At 31.2% G+C, this 19,115-nt stretch overlaps 3 protein-coding genes across 6 annotated transcripts; all 3 read left to right on the forward strand.

Moving 5' to 3' along the window:
* Window positions 1-4,651: 4,651 nt before the first annotated feature.
* CRLK1 (Protein kinase superfamily protein) lies at window positions 4,652-9,627 on the forward strand. Of its 4 annotated transcripts, none has more exons than XM_011049960.1 (8): window positions 4,652-4,822; window positions 5,828-6,194; window positions 6,632-6,785; window positions 7,428-7,554; window positions 7,874-7,959; window positions 8,085-8,156; window positions 8,319-8,522; window positions 8,976-9,627. In XM_011049960.1, exons 2-8 carry the CDS (start codon window positions 5,881-5,883, stop codon window positions 9,312-9,314), a joined length of 1,296 nt encoding a protein of 431 aa, XP_011048262.1. In that variant the 5' UTR covers window positions 4,652-4,822; window positions 5,828-5,880; the 3' UTR covers window positions 9,315-9,627. The 4 variants fall into 4 exon arrangements, with proteins under 4 accessions (XP_011048262.1, XP_011048261.1, XP_011048264.1 ...); XM_011049959.1 differs by lacking the exon at window positions 4,652-4,822 and adding an exon at window positions 4,838-4,940; XM_011049962.1 differs by lacking the exon at window positions 4,652-4,822 and adding an exon at window positions 4,986-5,177.
* A 1,515-nt stretch (window positions 9,628-11,142) lies between these two features.
* On the forward strand, window positions 11,143-14,217 carry RPL24 (Translation protein SH3-like family protein). Its single transcript, XM_011049963.1, has 4 exons — window positions 11,143-11,356; window positions 12,274-12,312; window positions 13,219-13,449; window positions 13,769-14,217. Exons 1-4 carry the CDS (start codon window positions 11,252-11,254, stop codon window positions 13,973-13,975), a joined length of 582 nt encoding a protein of 193 aa, XP_011048265.1. The 5' UTR covers window positions 11,143-11,251; the 3' UTR covers window positions 13,976-14,217.
* Window positions 14,218-15,436: 1,219 nt separating this feature from the next.
* Window positions 15,437-19,115, forward strand: LOC105142403 (NAD(P)-binding Rossmann-fold superfamily protein; the record flags this gene model as incomplete). Its single annotated transcript, XM_011050011.1, has 6 exons — window positions 15,437-15,677; window positions 17,676-17,843; window positions 17,966-18,183; window positions 18,267-18,426; window positions 18,747-18,957; window positions 19,043-19,115. Coding segments are annotated over exons 1-6 (966 nt in total), but the record flags the coding sequence as incomplete, so codon positions are not given.

Below are 19,115 nucleotides of genomic sequence, written 5' to 3' on the forward strand. Positions count from 1 at the left end.
ATTTTTTTTTTAATTTATATAGATGTTTATAACAATTTACATGTATCTTTATTAATTTTATAAATATTAAAATTTATGAATTTAAAGTTTTTAAATCTCCTCTTACCATACCAGTTCTAGAGTTGAGATTCCAATAAGTTTATGCCAATTATTAATTGTGAGCATCTCCTATAACATATGCTATCTACGAAGAGTTAAGGTTTTGTTTGTTTTTATATATTAAAACTATTTTAAAAAAATTAAATTTTTTTTATTTTTTATTTTAAATTAATATTTTTTTGTATTTTTAGATCATTTTAACAAGCTAATTTTAAAAATAAAAAATATTATTTAAATATATTTTTAAATAAAAAAATAATCATAACTATATTTTTAAATAGAAATTGATAATATGGTTTTTTTGAATAGTATATGCACTTAGAAGATAAACAACCGTTTAAAAAAGTTAATTACATTTTAATATATTTGATGTAATAGATGATGACGAAATACCATTGATGTAATATATTCTGCTCTTGTTTTATGTGTCGGTTGGGTTTTGCCTTATGATTGATTTTTTTTGCAGGAGAAATGGGATTTTAGCATTTTATATAACTATTCCATTGGTGTGCATAAAACAGGAATAACATGCCAAAAATAATATATTTTCAATTTAACTTCTACTTTATAATATGTGATAAATGATTATTTGTTAAACTCGAATTTAATAAAAAATTATACTTGATTCTTTTTATTTTCTCATGTTTTTTGGGTAAAAAAATTATATTTAATTTCTTTTAAATTTTTAATTAAAACTAACTTGTGTGTCTTAATTAATTTTATAAATTTAAAAGTTAACAACTATATAATTTATTAATAATTCTAAAATTTATGAGATTTTAATTAATAGTTTTTATAAAACAAATTTAAAATCTGAATAATTAAACAATACTCATATTCTCTCCCATCCTTACAATTTATAATTAAGCGAGAATTAATGACATAAATTTTGAAGTTGTTTGATCCCACAGCCAATTAATTAATCACTTCCACTGACAATGGGATGACAATAACTAGGAACTTTCCTGTGTGTAATTAAAGAATTATAATTCTGCCTGCTATGTGTAGAATTCAAAGCTTTGGCGTGGTTAACAATCAACAACTTTATTTATTTATTTATTTATTTTCAAAAGTTTCAACTCGTTTCCCCTTTTTTTTAATTGATTTTTCTTTATTTTTTAACACCAAAAGGCAGCACAAGTTCATCGAGCATCGAGCCAAAGGGCGCCAATAGTTTATCAAGAATGAAGAGCGTACAAGGAAGACCGATCCAAAGTAATGTTCTAAAGTAAAAAACAATCACATAAAAAAACAATATCATAAATTATATATGATCCGTTATATTTGCTCGATTTCATTAAATATCACAAATTATATATGAGGTTGTTTTTTATTTTAAAATATATTAAAATAATATTTTTTAAATTTATTTTTCATATAAACGTATATCTAAAATCACATAAAACAATTAATTTAAATTAAATAAATTTAAAATTTACCGAAACTCCGGTATTTAAAATTTGCATTTAAAATTTACCGAAACTCCGGTATTTTTCTGACTCCCAGGTTCTTGAAGACACTACTACTGTCTTCTTTACTAAATACTGTTTCCTGATCTGTCTTCATAATTGGGGCCTGCTTTCTTTGAATCATTCTTTGGAAAACACGTGTCCCCGTCAAAAACGTTAACCTAGTAATTGTACTTTACATTAAAGGTATATTTGTTTTTATATTTTAAAAATATTTAAAAATATTTTAATTTTATTTATTTATTTCAAATTAATATATTTTTAGTATTTTTAAATTACTTCAATGATCTGGTATAAAAAATAATTTTTTTAAAATAAAAAAATTATTAATTTGTATTTTAACATAATTTTTTTATAAAAAAAATACTATTATATTTCTAAATAAACTTAAATTTACTATACAAAAAATCCGTCGAATTAGAAAGAAAAAAAAAATATTTTTTTACAGAAATATAAGTAATTTCCGATCTGACGTCACCATGGAGAATTGAGAAATTATGTTGCATTAATTTTAAATGAAAAATATCGATCTAAATTGGGAGCTAGTTATGCCATCCCCTTCACCTTTTTTTTTTTTTTCATCTTCCAAATGTTAATGCCATTTAATGTACTTATTTTCTTATATTAAAAAAATATATAGCCACGTCGTGAACTCTACCTTTTTAATTAAACTCATTCAAGACGTCCATTATTGAGGCAACTACAGAATTAACTGCATCATGACGTTGGTGAATCACTTTAAGGAATGTTACTATTTACATTATAGTATAATGTGAGGATTTCTATCTCGATGTGAAATATTTATATATATTTACTGTTTATAAATATAATTGGAGTTGTGTTTTTTGTATTAAAATATATTAAAATAATATATTTTTAAAAATTTATTTTTATATTAATATATTAAAACAACACAAAAACACAAAAAAATTATTTTTAAGCAAAAGACTTAGTAAACAAGTTCCTATAAGCATGGTTTTGAAATCTAGTCTCGTGATTGACTCGGTCTAAAATTTGGGCTACAAATTTTACTTGAGTTATTTTATTTTTATCTAATTAATTCTATTTTTAAATTAAAATAATATTATTTTAATTAAAAAAATTAATAAATTATAACAAGGTTTTTAAATGAGGTTTACCAAATTATATAAGGTTGTAATTTTTTCCATGTTTTTTTCAAATCTGATCCAGTTCTAGGCCACAACTATGCTGACGAGGACTAAAAAAACATCAGTTTCATTGTGTCAAATCCCAACAATTCAGATAGCTTAGGTTTTGACTTGAGAAGGGATCCATGGATGAGGTGTTGAATTGCTTATAATATATGCTTTCAGCTAGGTTTCATCTAAAATATAATTATTATTATCCTGAATTGAAATGAAGGGCGGGGAAGCCACCTTCTCGACAGAATATCTTGAGCTCAACGACAAGGAGCTAGCGGCGTCCCTTTCATCAAGGCTCGTATATATGCATGTATTTATGCGAGGGCTTATCTTTTCTTCTCACCTTGAATTTGCTCGTTGAATTATGATTTTAACTTTTCTTCCATTAATATGTATTAGGTGTGGTGGGTTGACAGTTCCTTGCTACCAAATATACATCCAACGTCTATGTATTATCAACAGCAAGCAACTGTGTAAACCCTAGATTTATTCTTACCAAGACTTACGTGTTCTGTGTGGTTTACCAATAGCAAGCAACTTTTCTTAGGGTATTTCTTGTGCCATGCACCAAGAAACTCAAAACCCTAATTTACCCAATTTATTATTTCATTTCTGTTCAAATATCCAAAATCATTTTATAAATCCCCTTTAGTTATAATCTTTAAACACAAGAAATGAAGATAATAATAAAAACATGTTCTCTGTTATTCATGTTTTCACAAGATATGAATTTATTCTAAGAATGTATTTATTTTAGGTTATCGTGTTCATTTTCACCTCTCCAATTAAATATATTTATGTTGTTTTTTATTTAATTCTAAATATTAATTAGTCAAATATAATTTTATTATTATTATTATTATTATAATTCAGAATATTCAAACCAACTTACATATATTATGATTATTACTAGAGTATTATTATTATTATTATTATTATCTACTCCTTTTACATAATGGTATCGTCATGGATCATGGAAGTTGTACTTGTTTATCATGGGTCAACAAATAATACTCTAGTGCTTGTCATTTATTGGACAATTAGCAATATTAATCTCCAAATGGGAGGATGATGGCACCCTAATTTCAAATTGCAAAGCCTCTGATTCCTGTCGTTTTAAAGTCTTGAGAACACAGCTGTCATAATCAATGGACCCTACAGGCCCTACGTGTCCAGACCCCATGTTAGTAAATCATGACGCAACACACTCAATCCACCCCGACAAAATTAGAAGCATAAATTCCTTAATGGACATTTTCGTAAGGATTCAAAATCCAAGGCCACTCTTGGGTGGCCTGCCATATAAGGTTGGTTTGGCACAACCAATTTTAATTTTTTTAATTTTAATTTTTTTAAAAAATATTTTTAGCTTGAAAAAATATTAAATTATTATTTTTTTATATTTTTAATGGTTTTAATATGTTGATGTTAAAAATAAAAAAAATAAATTTTTTTATCCTAATACATCAAAAAAAAAACTATTTTAAAAAACATACTTAAACCACAATCCCAAATATTTTTTACAAGCGATTTTGGATTTTATTGTTTTTTTATTATTAATTTTAAGTGAGTTTAATTTTTAACATACTGCCACAATAAATTTTTATATTTTTTTATATTTTCATTCTAGAGGACACATATCCCTTCTAATATTCTTACCAAATACAAAAAATTTAAAATATGAAAAGACAAAACAGGCTATAATACACTAAGGATAAGATTAATGAGAATTTAACTAATGGTAGTTTGGTCAGAAGAAGCACATTAATTATTAAAAAAAAAAAAACAAAATACTTTCCTGCACTCGAATCCCAAAGGCGCGTTTCTGGGAGACTTTCCTGGGGCACGCCCCAACACCTAAAGAAAGGTGGGCGTAGTGCAAAACGGCAACTCACGCTATCGCTATGTATTTTAAAATTAAAATACCCAAATAAAAACAAAGAGAAAAACCCTGTCTTTACTCCTTGGCTCTCTCTCCCTCTCTCACACACGCAGTATAATATCAAATAGTGTTTAGACATTTCTCTGTACTGTGTTTCTCCTTGAAGCAGATCGTATCTGCCTGCCTGCTGCACTTTTTCCTTGCATTATGTAGATTCCCATCTCTCTCTCTCGCTCAATATCATTGCAACCTCATTTTTCTCTTTTCACGCAAAAAAAAAAAAAACCCCTCCAATGGTTTCCTTTTCTCTGCCAAAGAAACAAACAGGTATTAAACATTTTGAACAAGTCAAAAAATGTTAGGAAAACTTGTTGGCTTTCTAAAAAGAATGTGTCTTTTTTGCATTTCTGATCTGGGATTTTGAGTTTTTCTTTCTTTTCAACCAAACAGATTGTAAATGTGTTATGTGTATCTGTTTTTAATGTAGTTGGATTAATATAGGACTAGAAAGTTTGTGCAATCAAAAAAAGATAGTGAATAGCTTAAAGATGCTGTCTTTTTTGAGCAAGTCTTTGGTGGTAATACAATACAGATTAGACTGAGTTCATTTTTTACGTTTACAAGCATGGCTCAAGTTTTTTTTTTTTTTTTTGTTCCTTTTCTTATTAATGATTCTCGTTACCAAAATCCCATCTCAATTATCTGATTTAAGACCAGAATTTAATGTGTGCTTATTAGCGTTTCTCACTTCTCTTTTTCTTCGAATTCTACCTTTGTATGTTCCTTTTTTGAACTTCTTTTATGAAGTCAGAATGGTGGGTTTTTCTTCTTCTTCTTCCTTTTAGGCTTTTTTTCTCGGCTTTACTTTTTTAGTGAATGATTCTGTGTTAATGAAGGTTAATTAAGGACAAAACTGTGTAACAATGTAGACTTTTCTGTCTGAATGCAAATTTGTTGATTACTTTGTCCCTTTTAACAGTTCAATACTAATCTGCAGATTGACCTTTATTGCCATTTACATAGAATTTTAAATTTGACCATATTGATGATTTTCTAGTATATGAATTTTATGGCCATATTTATGTCATATTCAAGAATTTGTTATCTACCGATGTATCCATTGAAATTGTGTGTGTGGTGCTTTGTTTGACTTCTAGTTATAAGATGCAAAGCGGCTTGGTTTTGACATTGACCAAGACTTTCTATTGTTGCAGTTGTATCGATGGATTGGAGGATTCAATAGCGAATAGTGAAATAGAACGCAAAAATGAAGGGGGAATCGTCAGGATTGATTATTGGGATTTCGATAGGGGTGGTGATTGGAGTGCTTTTGGCCATTCTTGCTCTGTTTTGTTTTAGGTACCATAGAAAGCGATCGCAGATTGGGAATAGCAGTTCAAGGAGGGCAGCGACGATCCCTATCCGGGCTAATGGTGCAGATGCATGTGCTGTCATGTCTGACTCGACCATTGGTCCGGATTCACCTTTGAAAGCAGGAAGAAACGGTGTGTCCTTGTGGCTTGAAGGATTTAAGAGGAGTAGCGTGGGTTCATTTTCTGGGATACCTGTGTATTCTTACAAGTATGTTTTTTCACCAATCTATTTCGGTAATGACTTCATCTGTTGATTTTGAATGAAATTGCCTTTTGCTTTTCATAGGATAGAGTGATGACGCTGATTGCAACTAACTGGCTTGCTTGTAATTATTTTGATTTTAGAGTTTATTATCTGTATCTTGACTTCAGCACATGTAGAAGGTCATTTGATGCATGGAACAATTGATGATGATGAATGGATAATTGTGCTTTCAAATTTAGAATCTTCAAAATGATCTGCTTTGAAGTTGAATTATTACTGCAAATAGCTGATTTTTGGTGTCTAAGCTAGAAGGAAAAACTGCTAGAGCTTTTTAATTTCAGAATGGGTTTAACACCAGATGATTAATCTCTCTTAGTTTATAATTCTTCTCTTTCATTAGTTTCATGTTTAAAATTTTGTTCCTGGTGTTATTTCTGAAGGGATCTACAAAAGGCAACCTATAATTTTACAACACTAATTGGACAAGGAGCATTTGGTCCTGTTTATAAAGCTCAAATGACAACTGGTGAGACTGTTGCTGTTAAAGTTCTTGCAACTGATTCAAAGCAAGGGGAGAAGGAATTTCAGACGGAGGTATTGTTGGTTAACAATTTCACATTCATACTTGTATTGGTTGTTTACTATAACTACAAGTTGCAATTGGCATGTGTCTTACACATTGATGCATATGTTTATATTAATCCTCATTTAAGATATGAAAACTGGCACAAACATGTCTTGAACAGAACTGGATCTGGCTTCTGAATCAGTGTCTTTAACTAGTAGTTTAAGGTCTGCCTAAATTTATTTTCCCATTTGTTTTACTTCTAATGGTATGCCAGTCAACAGATGAGGAAGTTATCAATAAAAGTTTTGTAACAAGCGGAAAGAGAAGTTAATAAGATGAGCATTAAGGAAAGAGCTGCATGCATAAATGGTGAAAAATAAGTTACTCTGCTTTGCACATGAATTGTGGACAGAAGTTTTGGAGTTTGATGAATTCAAGACAGTGAGCCAATTATATGAATTATGTTCAGTTTAGGAAAAAAGATGTACCCAGATCGTAATTAAGAAATTCTTTGCTCTGCTGAACAATTATCCCTTTTTTGTCCTTGGTGCGCAAATGTGCAATGTGTTACTGTTTCATGCAATTAATTCTCGTGTTGTAACTGTTGTTTTTGCATTCCATATTGTTCATTGCTTTTAACGTTTCAAATTTGTTTTACATATATTCAGGTTATGCTATTGGGAAGGCTGCATCACAGAAACCTTGTGAATTTGGTTGGATATTGTGCAGAAAAGGGCCAGCATATGCTTATATATGTCTATATGAGTAAAGGCAGTTTGGCTTCTCATTTATACCGTAAGTTGGCTTCCCTTTTGTGTATGGAAGAATACACACGTACACACTTTCTGGTAACCGTAGTTTGATAGGCAGCTTGTGTGTCAGATTGCAAGCAAATAGTTTCTCTTTGACTGGCCCTCGATTTTCACAGGAATCAGAGTTTGCCTCACTTGTGAACCTCTTGCGTGAAAAAAGCTAGAAATTGAAAATTGTCTCTCTGGGAAAGTTTTAGATTGTGGCTTTTTTGTAGCTGTCTGTTAATAATGACCAAGAACCACCATTGATAGATTTTATAATGGGGATTGTGAAAAATAACTTGGATTTCTTCTTCATGCAGGAGAAGACATCAAACATTTGAGCTGGGATTTGAGGGTACATATTGCTCTAGATGTAGCAAGGGGCTTGGAGTATCTTCATGATGGGGTAAACTTCCTTTTTTATGTGAACTAATGTGAGTGCACATGTGCATGCATGTCCTCCATAGTAATCAAACTCCTTTATTATTTTATCCTTAAGAAATTTACTATTTTTTATTTATTATGCTGCAGGCAGTTCCACCTGTAATTCACCGGGACATTAAATCTTCCAACATTCTGTTGGATCACTGCATGAGAGCCAGGGTATGTCTATTGTGTATTATAAGAACTTTGACTCATGAGAAGTTACAGTAAATTTTCATTTGATGTCTTCCTTTCATTTACAAAAAAATTAGTTTTTCTTCTTCCAACAAGTGTTAGTTTCTCATGTTAGTTTCATACTCCTGTTCATGCCGGTTCAATTAGGTAGCTGATTTTGGGCTTTCAAGGGAAGAGATGGTTGACAGACATGCAGCTAATATAAGAGGAACTTTTGGGTATCTCGATCCTGAATATGTTTCTACAGGAACCTTCACAAAAAAAAGTGATGTCTACAGCTATGGAGTGTTGCTTTTTGAACTTATAGCTGGCAGAAATCCTCAGCAAGGTCTTATGGAATATGTTGAACTTGTAAGTCTCTACAACTCTTTCTCAACAGGATGGTTAACTTCTAATGGAACAAACAAATTGTTTGTGAAAGTTCAAATGGTTTTTTCATATAATATATCTAGTTTGACATTCATTACTGGATATTGCTAATTAATGTATGCACAAACTATGCCCTCGTGACGGAGACTAAGAATACTTAAATAAAGGCAATGATTGAAATGGATGTTCTACATCATGAACAGTTTCCAATTATCCTCGTATAACCCCCCATCAGTGCATTTCAGAACAACTGAAAAGTGTCAACGAATTAAAATGGATGTTCTAAGCTATTCTAAAAACCGGGTCTGCATTGTTGTGGTATGTTCTTGCTTGAAAAGAGAGATTATATTATAGCTTCTGTTGGTCTAGTGGATATCTGTTCGAGTCATTTTTTTTATTCTTAGTTTGAAAATGTTTTTGTAATATGATGAACAGGCAGCAATGAATACTGAGGGAAAAGTTGGGTGGGAGGAAATAGTGGATTCACGTCTGGATGGGAAATATGATGTTCAAGAGCTTAACGAAGTGGCAGCTCTAGCATACAAATGTGTGAACCGTGCCCCAAGAAAGCGGCCTTCAATGCGAGACATTGTGCAAGTTCTTTCCAGGATCCTCAAATTGAGGCACAATAAGAAGCATCACAAGAAATCCCTTTCTGCTGCCACAGCAGACGAAGTTTCCATCGATATGGATCAACAAGAAATCAGAACTCCGGTCTCTGATCGCCACCGGAGAGAGGAGTCGGTCGACAGTGCTGACACTTGTGAAGTATAGATGACTGTTTAAAAAATCAGTTCATTTGGGACAGTCCTTGGTTTTGGTTCGTGGTTTATACATGCAGTTCAAAAGGAGCATGGCAAGCAGATTTGTTGCAGTACTGTTTTGTTTTTTTTTTGTTTTTTGCCTGAGTGGGTTCGTAGTGCAGAGGATCAGTTCAGTTTGTTTATAGGTTTTTTTTTTTTTTTGTATTTGTTTGTAATATAACTAGGTCCTTTTCTTTCTCTTTCACTTGGGTAAAATGACATATCCCTGATTTTGTACATGAATGCTTTGAATCATGAAGGAAAATTACATTTTTTTACCTTTTTCCTGCAACTGTATTTTGACTTTCTCCCTTCGAATTGTCAATGCCATGTTATGAAATGCACTAAGATCATACTCGGCAATAGTAAATTATCCTTAAAAAATATACAAAAACACAGAATCCATACAAATATTTAATTGGGAAAAATAACCTTTAAAATGGAAAAAATAAATTTTAAAAGGGAATATCTTTTAAAACAATCGTATTAAACCAAGTTTGATGCAAGTCACAAATTAGATAGGTTAACTTGAGTTAATATAATCAATTCAAAATATTATTATTTAAAAAAAAATATTAAAATGACATCGTTATAAAAAAATGTTAAAATGACATTGTTATGAAAAAGATCTAGTTAGATTTTACTAGATCACTTGGGTTATGAATTAACTTGGGTTATGAATTAATCTGTTAAATCAAAAAAATCAACTATCATATAATTATTTTTCAAATCCATATCTAGATGATCTGCGTTATGTTACAAATTAAGTTAAATTTTTTTTAATATAAAAAAAAGCTCCAATAAAAATAATTCATATAAATCTAAATTAACTTTACTAATATGCAATATGAGATATGAAATCGAAATAACTCTAAAAAAGCAAAAATAAAATTCAAAGTTTAAGGTCTAATAATTAAATGCTAAAGGATGCAAAAAACAATTAAAAAAATATAATGTTAAAGAAGAAAACTCGAGTCCACCCGCTACTTGACTAACCCATGACTTGCAATATAAGATTAAAATAAAAAAAATAGAATTTCAAAAGGACCAAGTGAAAAACAAATCAAAGTTCAATAAAAAAACATAAAAATTTGAGCTAATCCGGGTTAAATTTCTTTATTTACTCTTAGGATAATCTAATAGAAAAAAAAAAGCTAAAAAAAAAGATTAAGGGCCAAAAATATTAATGTCAAATAATAAAATTTAAAAAAAAATTAATTTCATAAAAAAATTGAGAGAAAAAACACGAGTCAATCTCATCAATACGTGCGTTACATGTATCATCAATTTTTTTAATAATATTTAATTATTTAAAATTACAAAAGAACCTCTTACTAAATCCAAAATAAAAAGAATAAAATGATCTTGAAATCAGTCTTTTTTTATGTTTAAATTCAAGGATAATTCTATAATTTAACTATTTAAAAAAAATAAAAAAGATCGTGCATGTTCTTTTCTTTTCTTTTTCTCTTGAAAAATAAGTGTAGCTTTAATATATAATTTATTTTTATAGAGTTTATGACCGAAAACTTGATATTTTTTTAAAAACATAAAAAAAAAAACAATTATTTTATTTTAATAAAAAAGATTTCATAACAATTTATCCCCAATTAATTTTGCGAATGGATATTTTTTAAAAAAACATTTACTTAAATTATATAGTGTTTTATAATAGATGACTTATTTTATTTAAAAGTTTAAACAAAACAGAAATAGGCAATTTTATGCATATCAAACAAGAGGCCCAAGAAAGCCATCATTTCACTACGAGAACTTAAAACGTCGTCGTTCATTAGACAGCCGTCACCTGCACTAAAAACACACTCTTTGATTATCCATTCATTATCAAAAACTCAAAAGGCCTTAGTGTGGCAAAGAAGTAGCGGAAGAAGAAGAAGCAGAGAAGAAATGGCAGCGATGGCTGCGCTTCAAAGCTCAATGGCCACTCTTTCACTCTCCTCCAACTCTTTCTTTGGCCAACGCCTATCACTTCCTTCTCTCTCCCCTCCACAAGTACGCTTTTATCTTCTATATATATAATGCTCTTGAATTTCATAATTTTTTGGTTATTTATATTTTATGTATGAAATCCTAAAGAGATTTTCCTTAGCGCATAATTTGCTTCTTTTTTTGCTATACTAAAATGGATTTTGCTTAAACTGGAGTTTAATTGCTCGTTCAGTAGTTGGTTAAGAACTTCATAGCCAAAACCTATCAATTTGTTGTGATTTTTGTCTGAAACTACATTTTTTTTTGTAATTTTGGAATGTTGGTGGTAATTTCCACATGAATTTGGCAAAAGTGAAAAAAATTGAAGTTATGATTACTGTTTTTGTTTCTCGGTATTGAAATGTTTGGGCTCTTTGTTGATATATAATTATTACTGTATTAGCACAAATTCATGTTCTTTTCCTGTTTTAGCAACACTAGGATGTGAGATATTTATAGAAGAAGATGGTGGCCAGTGAAATTTTTGAACTATTGGTAGCTTGACAATAGGTGCTGGTAAGATTATGAATATTAGCTTTTTGTGTTTTGTGTTTGTCTGTTGATAAGCTGTTTCCTGTTTATATGATTGCAATCTTACAATTAATTTCTACTTCGCGAGAGTGATGATCTCCAATGTTTAACATGTCTGGGGAATAAATGAGGTTGGCAGTCATGTAAATTTGTAAACTTGGTCCCTGTCACAGCTTCGTTCCATGCATTACATTTATTTGTTTGTATATGTCAAATTAACTCTGCGAGTTCATTTTGTCATACAATAAGATAGCTTCAATGTTGTTTTGTGATGTGCTTACTGCTAGAAATTAGTATTCCTTTCATGTCATCAAACTTGTAGATTGCTGTTTTATTTACTGTAATATACCAAATCTCAATGATACAGGCCACAGTCACTTGATAGATCACTCTGCTTGCTTTGCATGCAGGTCAAGTCACCAGAGAAGCCATGTCTCATTGTTGTGAAGGTAAGTGTCACAAGTCCTCTCATCTTACTTTCCCCTTTCATTCCACTCTCATTTCATTTACAGTTTGTTTGGGAAAACATTGTCCTAGGAGGGGAGGGGAGGGGATGGAAAAAGTTTTGCCTTGCCTTGTTTGTACAGGTAAGAAATAGGAGGGGAGGGGAGGGGAGGGGATGGAAAAAGCTTTGCCTTGCCTTGTTTGTACAGGTAAGAAAGGGAATGGAGGAGAAATAAATTTTCTTTGTTTAGATAGATGAATGAAATTTAATAAATAATAAATATCATTAATACCCTTTTAATTGGAGGTAGAGGATGAAGTGATATATAAGATTGGAAAGGTTTATTTTTTAAAAGAAATAATGTTAAAAACTAACCTCCATTCCCCTTCCCCTCCATTAATTTTTTTTTTACCCAAACAAGATTAAGATGCCATCAACCTCCCCTCCCCTCCCCTCCATTCACCCCTTTCCCAAACAAACTGTAATGAAATGAGCAAATTTGAAGTATGCATTACAAGAAAAAGAAAATATAAAATCCAGCAAAGAGATATTTGAAGGCATACCGTGTGTAACTAATTTAGATAAAATACATTTTTCAGAGTTCACTTGTGTAAACAGCATGTGTTTCATTGATTTGTCTGCCATTGGTGCTGTCATAGATGGCTATTCTATTGTACTAGGCTAAAGCAAGAGAAAAACCTTTGACTGTTTTATTGCCTTATATCCAAATTACTTGTCGCCTCCGTGAATTTTGAGCAGCAACTCCACTAATGAGCTCACTGTGGGCAACATAAAGGTTCATGTGTTAACTGTCTTCCCATGAGGATTCTGTATTGTGTTCATGGGATGCAGTTGCTTGCTCTTTATTGTACAGAAATCATTTTTTGATACGTGCTCTTCCCTCTTACAGCTCAAGCGATGGGAGCGGAAGGAATGTAAGGAAAACAGCCTTCCTGTTTTACACAAAATGCATGTTAAGGTAGGAGATACAATTCAAGTGATTGCTGGAGATGACAAGGGAAAAATTGGGGAGATTACTAAGATTTTTAGGCACAACAGCACTGTGATAGTGAAAGAAATAAACCTGAAGACAAAGCACGTGAAGAGCAGAGAAGAGGGTGAGCCTGGCCAGATTATAAAGGTTATTTTCAACCCAATTTTTTTGTTTCATCCATTGATCCATTTTTATTCTAGCAAGTATTTTTACTCTTAAGTTATTCTATCATTAGAAGCATGCAACTGACGGTATTACTTGCAGAGAATATCATGTTAGATATCTGCTCAACAAATATTCTCTCAGTAATTGCTTGCCATGACTCATTTCAGATTTGTCTAGTGTGGATAGGTTTGCAGAAAAAATTCAAGAAATTTCTGCCTTGCTAACTTTACATTTTAGACTTTATACATGAATATTCTTGTTGCATGCTTTATTTAATCACAAATGGACTTTGATGTTCCAGATTGAAGCACCTATTCATAGTTCAAGTGTGATGCTTTATTCTAAGGAAAAGAACATTGCAAGCCGGGTGGGTCATAAAGTTCTTGATGATGGGAAGAAAGTTCGGTACCTCATAAAAACTGGGGAAATAATTGATAATGCGGAGAACTGGAAGAAAGTGAAAGAAGAGAGTAAGAAAACCGAAGTAGCTGCTACTACTGCTTCATAGTTCATAGTAACACAACATATTACTTGGCAATTGATGCAATTTCTGAAACTCTAGATGTATTTCTGCCCTTGTTTTTTTTCTTTACTGGTCCTATTATTTTGCCCTGTTCCTTTCTTGATTTCTATACTGCCGACTTTTGTTGTACCATTGGCTGTGTGGAAACGGATATCAATTCTAGCCTGAACTTGCTAGTATTCTGTATTGCATCTTATCAATTCATGGATAAAGAGCGTCTGCAACAACATTAATTTCCACTCATTAAAACTCAATGTAGAGGACGGAATTTACAATTGGCCACACCATATTATGTTCGCAGTTCATTCTGATGAATAGGAATGCATCTTCAGGAGCTCATGAAGCTTGTTATACCAAGATTATCTTGCAGATCTTGTTTACTTTCTGTTGTACATAATTTCTAATAATAAGAAATTCTCATATTACTTGTTCAACTTTCGTGTTTTGGAGTTGATACATTTCAGTTTTGGTTACTTGTTCAACTTTCTGAGTGTTTTGGAGTTGATACATTTCAGTTTTGGAGGCTCAAGTTATATGTGGGCGAGTCAGCCTCTGGTCTTATATAACATTACTTTCTCATCATCTTTCTCCCTGTTTGTCCTTCGAGAACTCAGCGGCTCCCTGTTTGTCCTTTGAAAATTCAGCGGCAAAGTTCAAACAAGGGCTAGCAAATGAAAGCAGCCCTGGGAAAAGACCTTTGATTGTTGACTAGAATTTACAGCCGCCAAAATCCCCAACGTATTTGAAAGTATGATTGCTTGCACAAGTTTAAATGATTGATCCTTCGAATCAAAGAGATGTTCCAGACTTGTCAACTACAGCCATAAAGGCCTTTGATTGAAGGATGATAACTTACCACTTGAACTTGGAGACTTCAATCCCAATCCTGAAATGAAATCTTTGCATTATATTTACTGATACGTAATTACTCAGGTTTAGTAGCTGCTAATTTTGATGTTTAATAAAAATAAAAAATATATTATATTAATATATTTTTAAAGAAAAATATTTAATAAAACAACTATATTTTTTTAAACAAGATATATTTAGGATGTTTTTAGGATTACAATAGCAGTACCTGTTCAAAGTTTTTTTTTTTTTTTTAAATATCAAAATAATTTTTTTATTTTTAAAAATAATTTTTTATAACAGCACATCAAAATATATAAAAAAATATTTTTAAATAAAAAAATTAAAATTTTTAAAAATACAATTTAAACTAATTAAGTTGACTGTACTAGGCAGCATGTGAATAAGAGAATGCAAGAATACTTGGCAATCGTTGCATCACACCGACAAAACAGTCATTTTCCCTCCATTATAAAATAAAAATAATTATTTATTTTTTGTTTGAATTCAATAGTTTACTATAAAAAAAAAGTGGGACTTTCAAGAAAAATAAACTGTTTTAATTAAAAAATGCAAATTGAAGAACTGTACAGTTGTTTCCTTGTCTCTTTGATATAATAGTCATTACACACGCAAATCAAAGCAGCCCAGCAAGAGAGGCTGGCTTGGATACTGAAGCTAGCCAAGAGGGGGGTCAAGGAAATGGAGGAAGGGAAGAATACAGAGGGAGCTCTTCCTACATACTGTGTTACAGGTGCAAATGGCTATATAGGGTCTTGGCTAGTGAAGCTTCTTCTTCAAAGAGGCTGCATGGTTCATGCCACCCTTCGTGATCTCGGTCTGTTTCGTGAACTCCTCCTCCTTTACTTCTTTAATTTTCATGCTGTGTATGATCTTCATTTATTTGGTTTTTTCCCATCTTTTTTATGGATTAATATTTGGTCTTTGATCTTGAAAACATAAAAGAAATATGAATGATTTTCAATTTCGGAGTTTCCAAAGGGATCGATGAAAATAGTGAAAACTAGAATAGGGAAGAGAGAACTAGAAGGTGTGAGATGCTGAGATGGTTTGTTGAGTTAATCATAAAGTCAGTCCTTGTAGTTTACCAACACTAGCTATTTAGTCCTAGTAGTATCAAAAATAATTAACTAGCCCCTTGCTTGATGTTGATCATCCCCGAGTTATTAATAACTACTTTATTGTTCTAAAAATTGTTTTTTTGGCAGTCAAGTTTCTCCATTTCACCTAATTCTCTTCTCTTTATTCTATTTTAAAGAAAATGAAGAAAGAACAAGAAACTGAGAAAAGGACTAAATTATAAACAAAATTTAAAAACAATGGCATTTGATATATAGTTTCTAAAACTATAAGGATTAATTAATTAGTTTTGTTAAACTACAAGTATTAAGTTGTAATTTGCTCTAGCTTGTTTAAGAGCTTGCATCACCATGTGCACCTGGTGAGCTCATTCTTGAGGATGAAAATGCACATCATTAAAAACTATATAACTTCCATAGCTAGTATAAGAGAAGGAAACAAATTTCATCTGTATTTGTTAATTGCAGTGGTGAGTTGCGCTTTATCGTGCATAGAAAACAATCTAAAAAGAATTGATACCAAGTTGAACATTTCTGCAAAAATCACAAATTTATGTAATTACAAGCTAATACAGTCGAGCTTTGAACTGGAATAAGGCCTCTTCTTTAGCAAAATAATTCAGTCAAGTTGACATTCTTTTGGTGCAATATTGAACATGCAACATATTTAACTAGTAGCTATCTATAAAAAAACAAACCACAATAAATTATAAAACTTAATTTTTTTTTATAAATTGATATTAATTCAAAGTAGGATGTTTTTGATATATAAACATCAATCTAAAATCAAGATTTTTTGATAAATAAAAATGAAGACAAAATAATCCAACTTAATTAATGTTAACTTGTCAAATCCACAATTTAAGTTATGAGACTAAAATGATCTAATAAAAAATAAATTGAAACAAATTATAAAACTCAATTCATAATTAATTCAATGTTGAAGAATGAGATTAAAATAAAAAAATAAAATAAACCCAGTTTCCCACCAAACCTATAATTTAGGACTTGAAACCAGGATAATCTCATAGTAAGCAAAAAAAAAAAAAAAACCAACTCAAATTACTTTGTCAAACTTGTGACTCAAATCATGAAATTTAAATAGCCTTATATAAAACAAATTATAAAACACAATTCCCAATCAATCTATTATTGAAGAATAAAATTGAAAGAAATATAAATCTAAAAAAAAACATAATAAAACAATTTGAATCAACTTATGTTAACCCACAAAACTCATAATCTAGGTTATGAAATTGGAATAACTTAATAGAATATAAATCAAAATAAATCATGAAAATTAATTCCTAATCAAAAAATAATGAAATTAAAAAATAAATACCAATAAAAAAAAACCTAGTTAACCAGTTTAACTCGCTAAACCCGCAACATGGATCATAAAACTTGATAACCGTATGAAAAGCAAATCATAACAAATTATAAAAATTAATTTTTAATAAATTTGATTTATTAAATATTTTTAAATAAATAAAAAACCGGTGGTGCAAAGTAAAAACACCACCTATTAGTTTAAATAAAATAAAATAAAATAAAATTAGCAGAGGTCATGCTCACTTTTTATGAGTGTCTCCCACAAAGTATACACTGCATAATTATGAGAGAATAAAATCAGATTTCGTGCACCCTGAATTCATCGATTCAAATTCACGAACATGTTTATTACGCTATTTTACCAGCATCTAATTGGGAAAAACAAATGGCACCTAAATTTTCAGCTAAGTCCTTGGATCTTTTATCATCGTGGAGGGGAGCTGACCGGTTGAGATTATTCAAAGCTGACCTGCGAGAAGAAGGCAGCTTTGATGAGGCAGTCAGGGGCTGTGATGGTGTATTTCATGTTGCAGCTTCAATGGAATTCTACGTTGCTGGAAATGAAGACAATGGTAATGCCCTCAAGCACCTCTTTTAACTGGAACTGAAGAATATAAAGTTCTTTAATCAGTGTGATTACGTACATGAAAGCGTAGGCTTACTCTTTGTTTCTTCATTCTTCGCAAACTCGTAGAAAATTATGTTCAGCGTAATATTATCGACCCTGCGATTGAAGGAACACTGAACCTTCTCACATCTTGCTCCAAATCCAATACTGTGAAAAGAGTTGTCTTCACATCCTCCATTAGTACTCTTACTGCTAAAGACAGAGCTGGTAAATGGAGACAAGTCGTTGATGAAACTTGCCAGACCCCCAGTGATCATGTCTGGAATACAAAACCACCTGGATGGGTAAAGCTTCTACTTGTAATTCTAAACATCAAGAAAAAAGTTAATTCACTTTCCTAGATTGAAAGATATTTTGGCTTTCACAGATTTATGTACTCTCCAAGCGTCTTACGGAGGAAGCAGCATTCAAATATGCAAAGGATAATGGTATCGATCTCATTTCAGTAATAACTACTACTGTTGCTGGTGCGTTCCTAACTTCAAGTGTTCCATCAAGCATTCAAGCACTCCTATCTCCATTAACAGGTAATTAGCTAGCAAAATTCACTTATTGATATCTGGGAATTCAATTCTACCGTGCAAGGTCGTAGCCAGTCTTACTTGATGCATACAGTAAATAAACTTAGTCTGCATACATCATCATTCAACAATTCAAATATTCATTTCAGAACTTCTTATCAATGACTTCAATTCCATGACAATTTTAACACTCGGATGTTCATAGTATTTCAGGTCAAATAATCGTTCAAGTAGGTGCCATCCACTTGTAAAACAATGATTTACATGAACGAGTTGTGCATATATAAAGAACATCTAGTAACTTACAATTTTTGCTACTTCTACAGGTGACACCAAGTTCTTTTCAATACTATCAGCTGTTAATGCTAGAATGGGTTCAATTGCATTGGTTCACATTGACGATATATGCAATGCACATATATTTCTAATGGAGCAGACTAGAGCAGAAGGTCGATACATATGCTGTGCCCACAGTTGTGTATTGCCTCAATTGATTAATCATCTAGTAGACAAGTATCCATGCTCAAACGTCCAGAGGTAAGTTTTTTCTTAGGATGTGTAAAGTTGGATAACAATTCATATAGGATCTTTGCTACTTGAAACATTTTCTTTACATCTTCAGGCTAGCAGAGGAAAAACAAGGTTCAATTTCTCCAGAAATTTCTTCAACGAAGCTCAGAGACATGGGGTTTAAG

The sequence above is a fragment of the Populus euphratica genome, unplaced genomic scaffold, assembly GCF_000495115.2.
Source record: "Populus euphratica unplaced genomic scaffold, PopEup_1.0 scaffold143.1, whole genome shotgun sequence".
NCBI lineage: Eukaryota > Viridiplantae > Streptophyta > Magnoliopsida > Malpighiales > Salicaceae > Populus > Populus euphratica.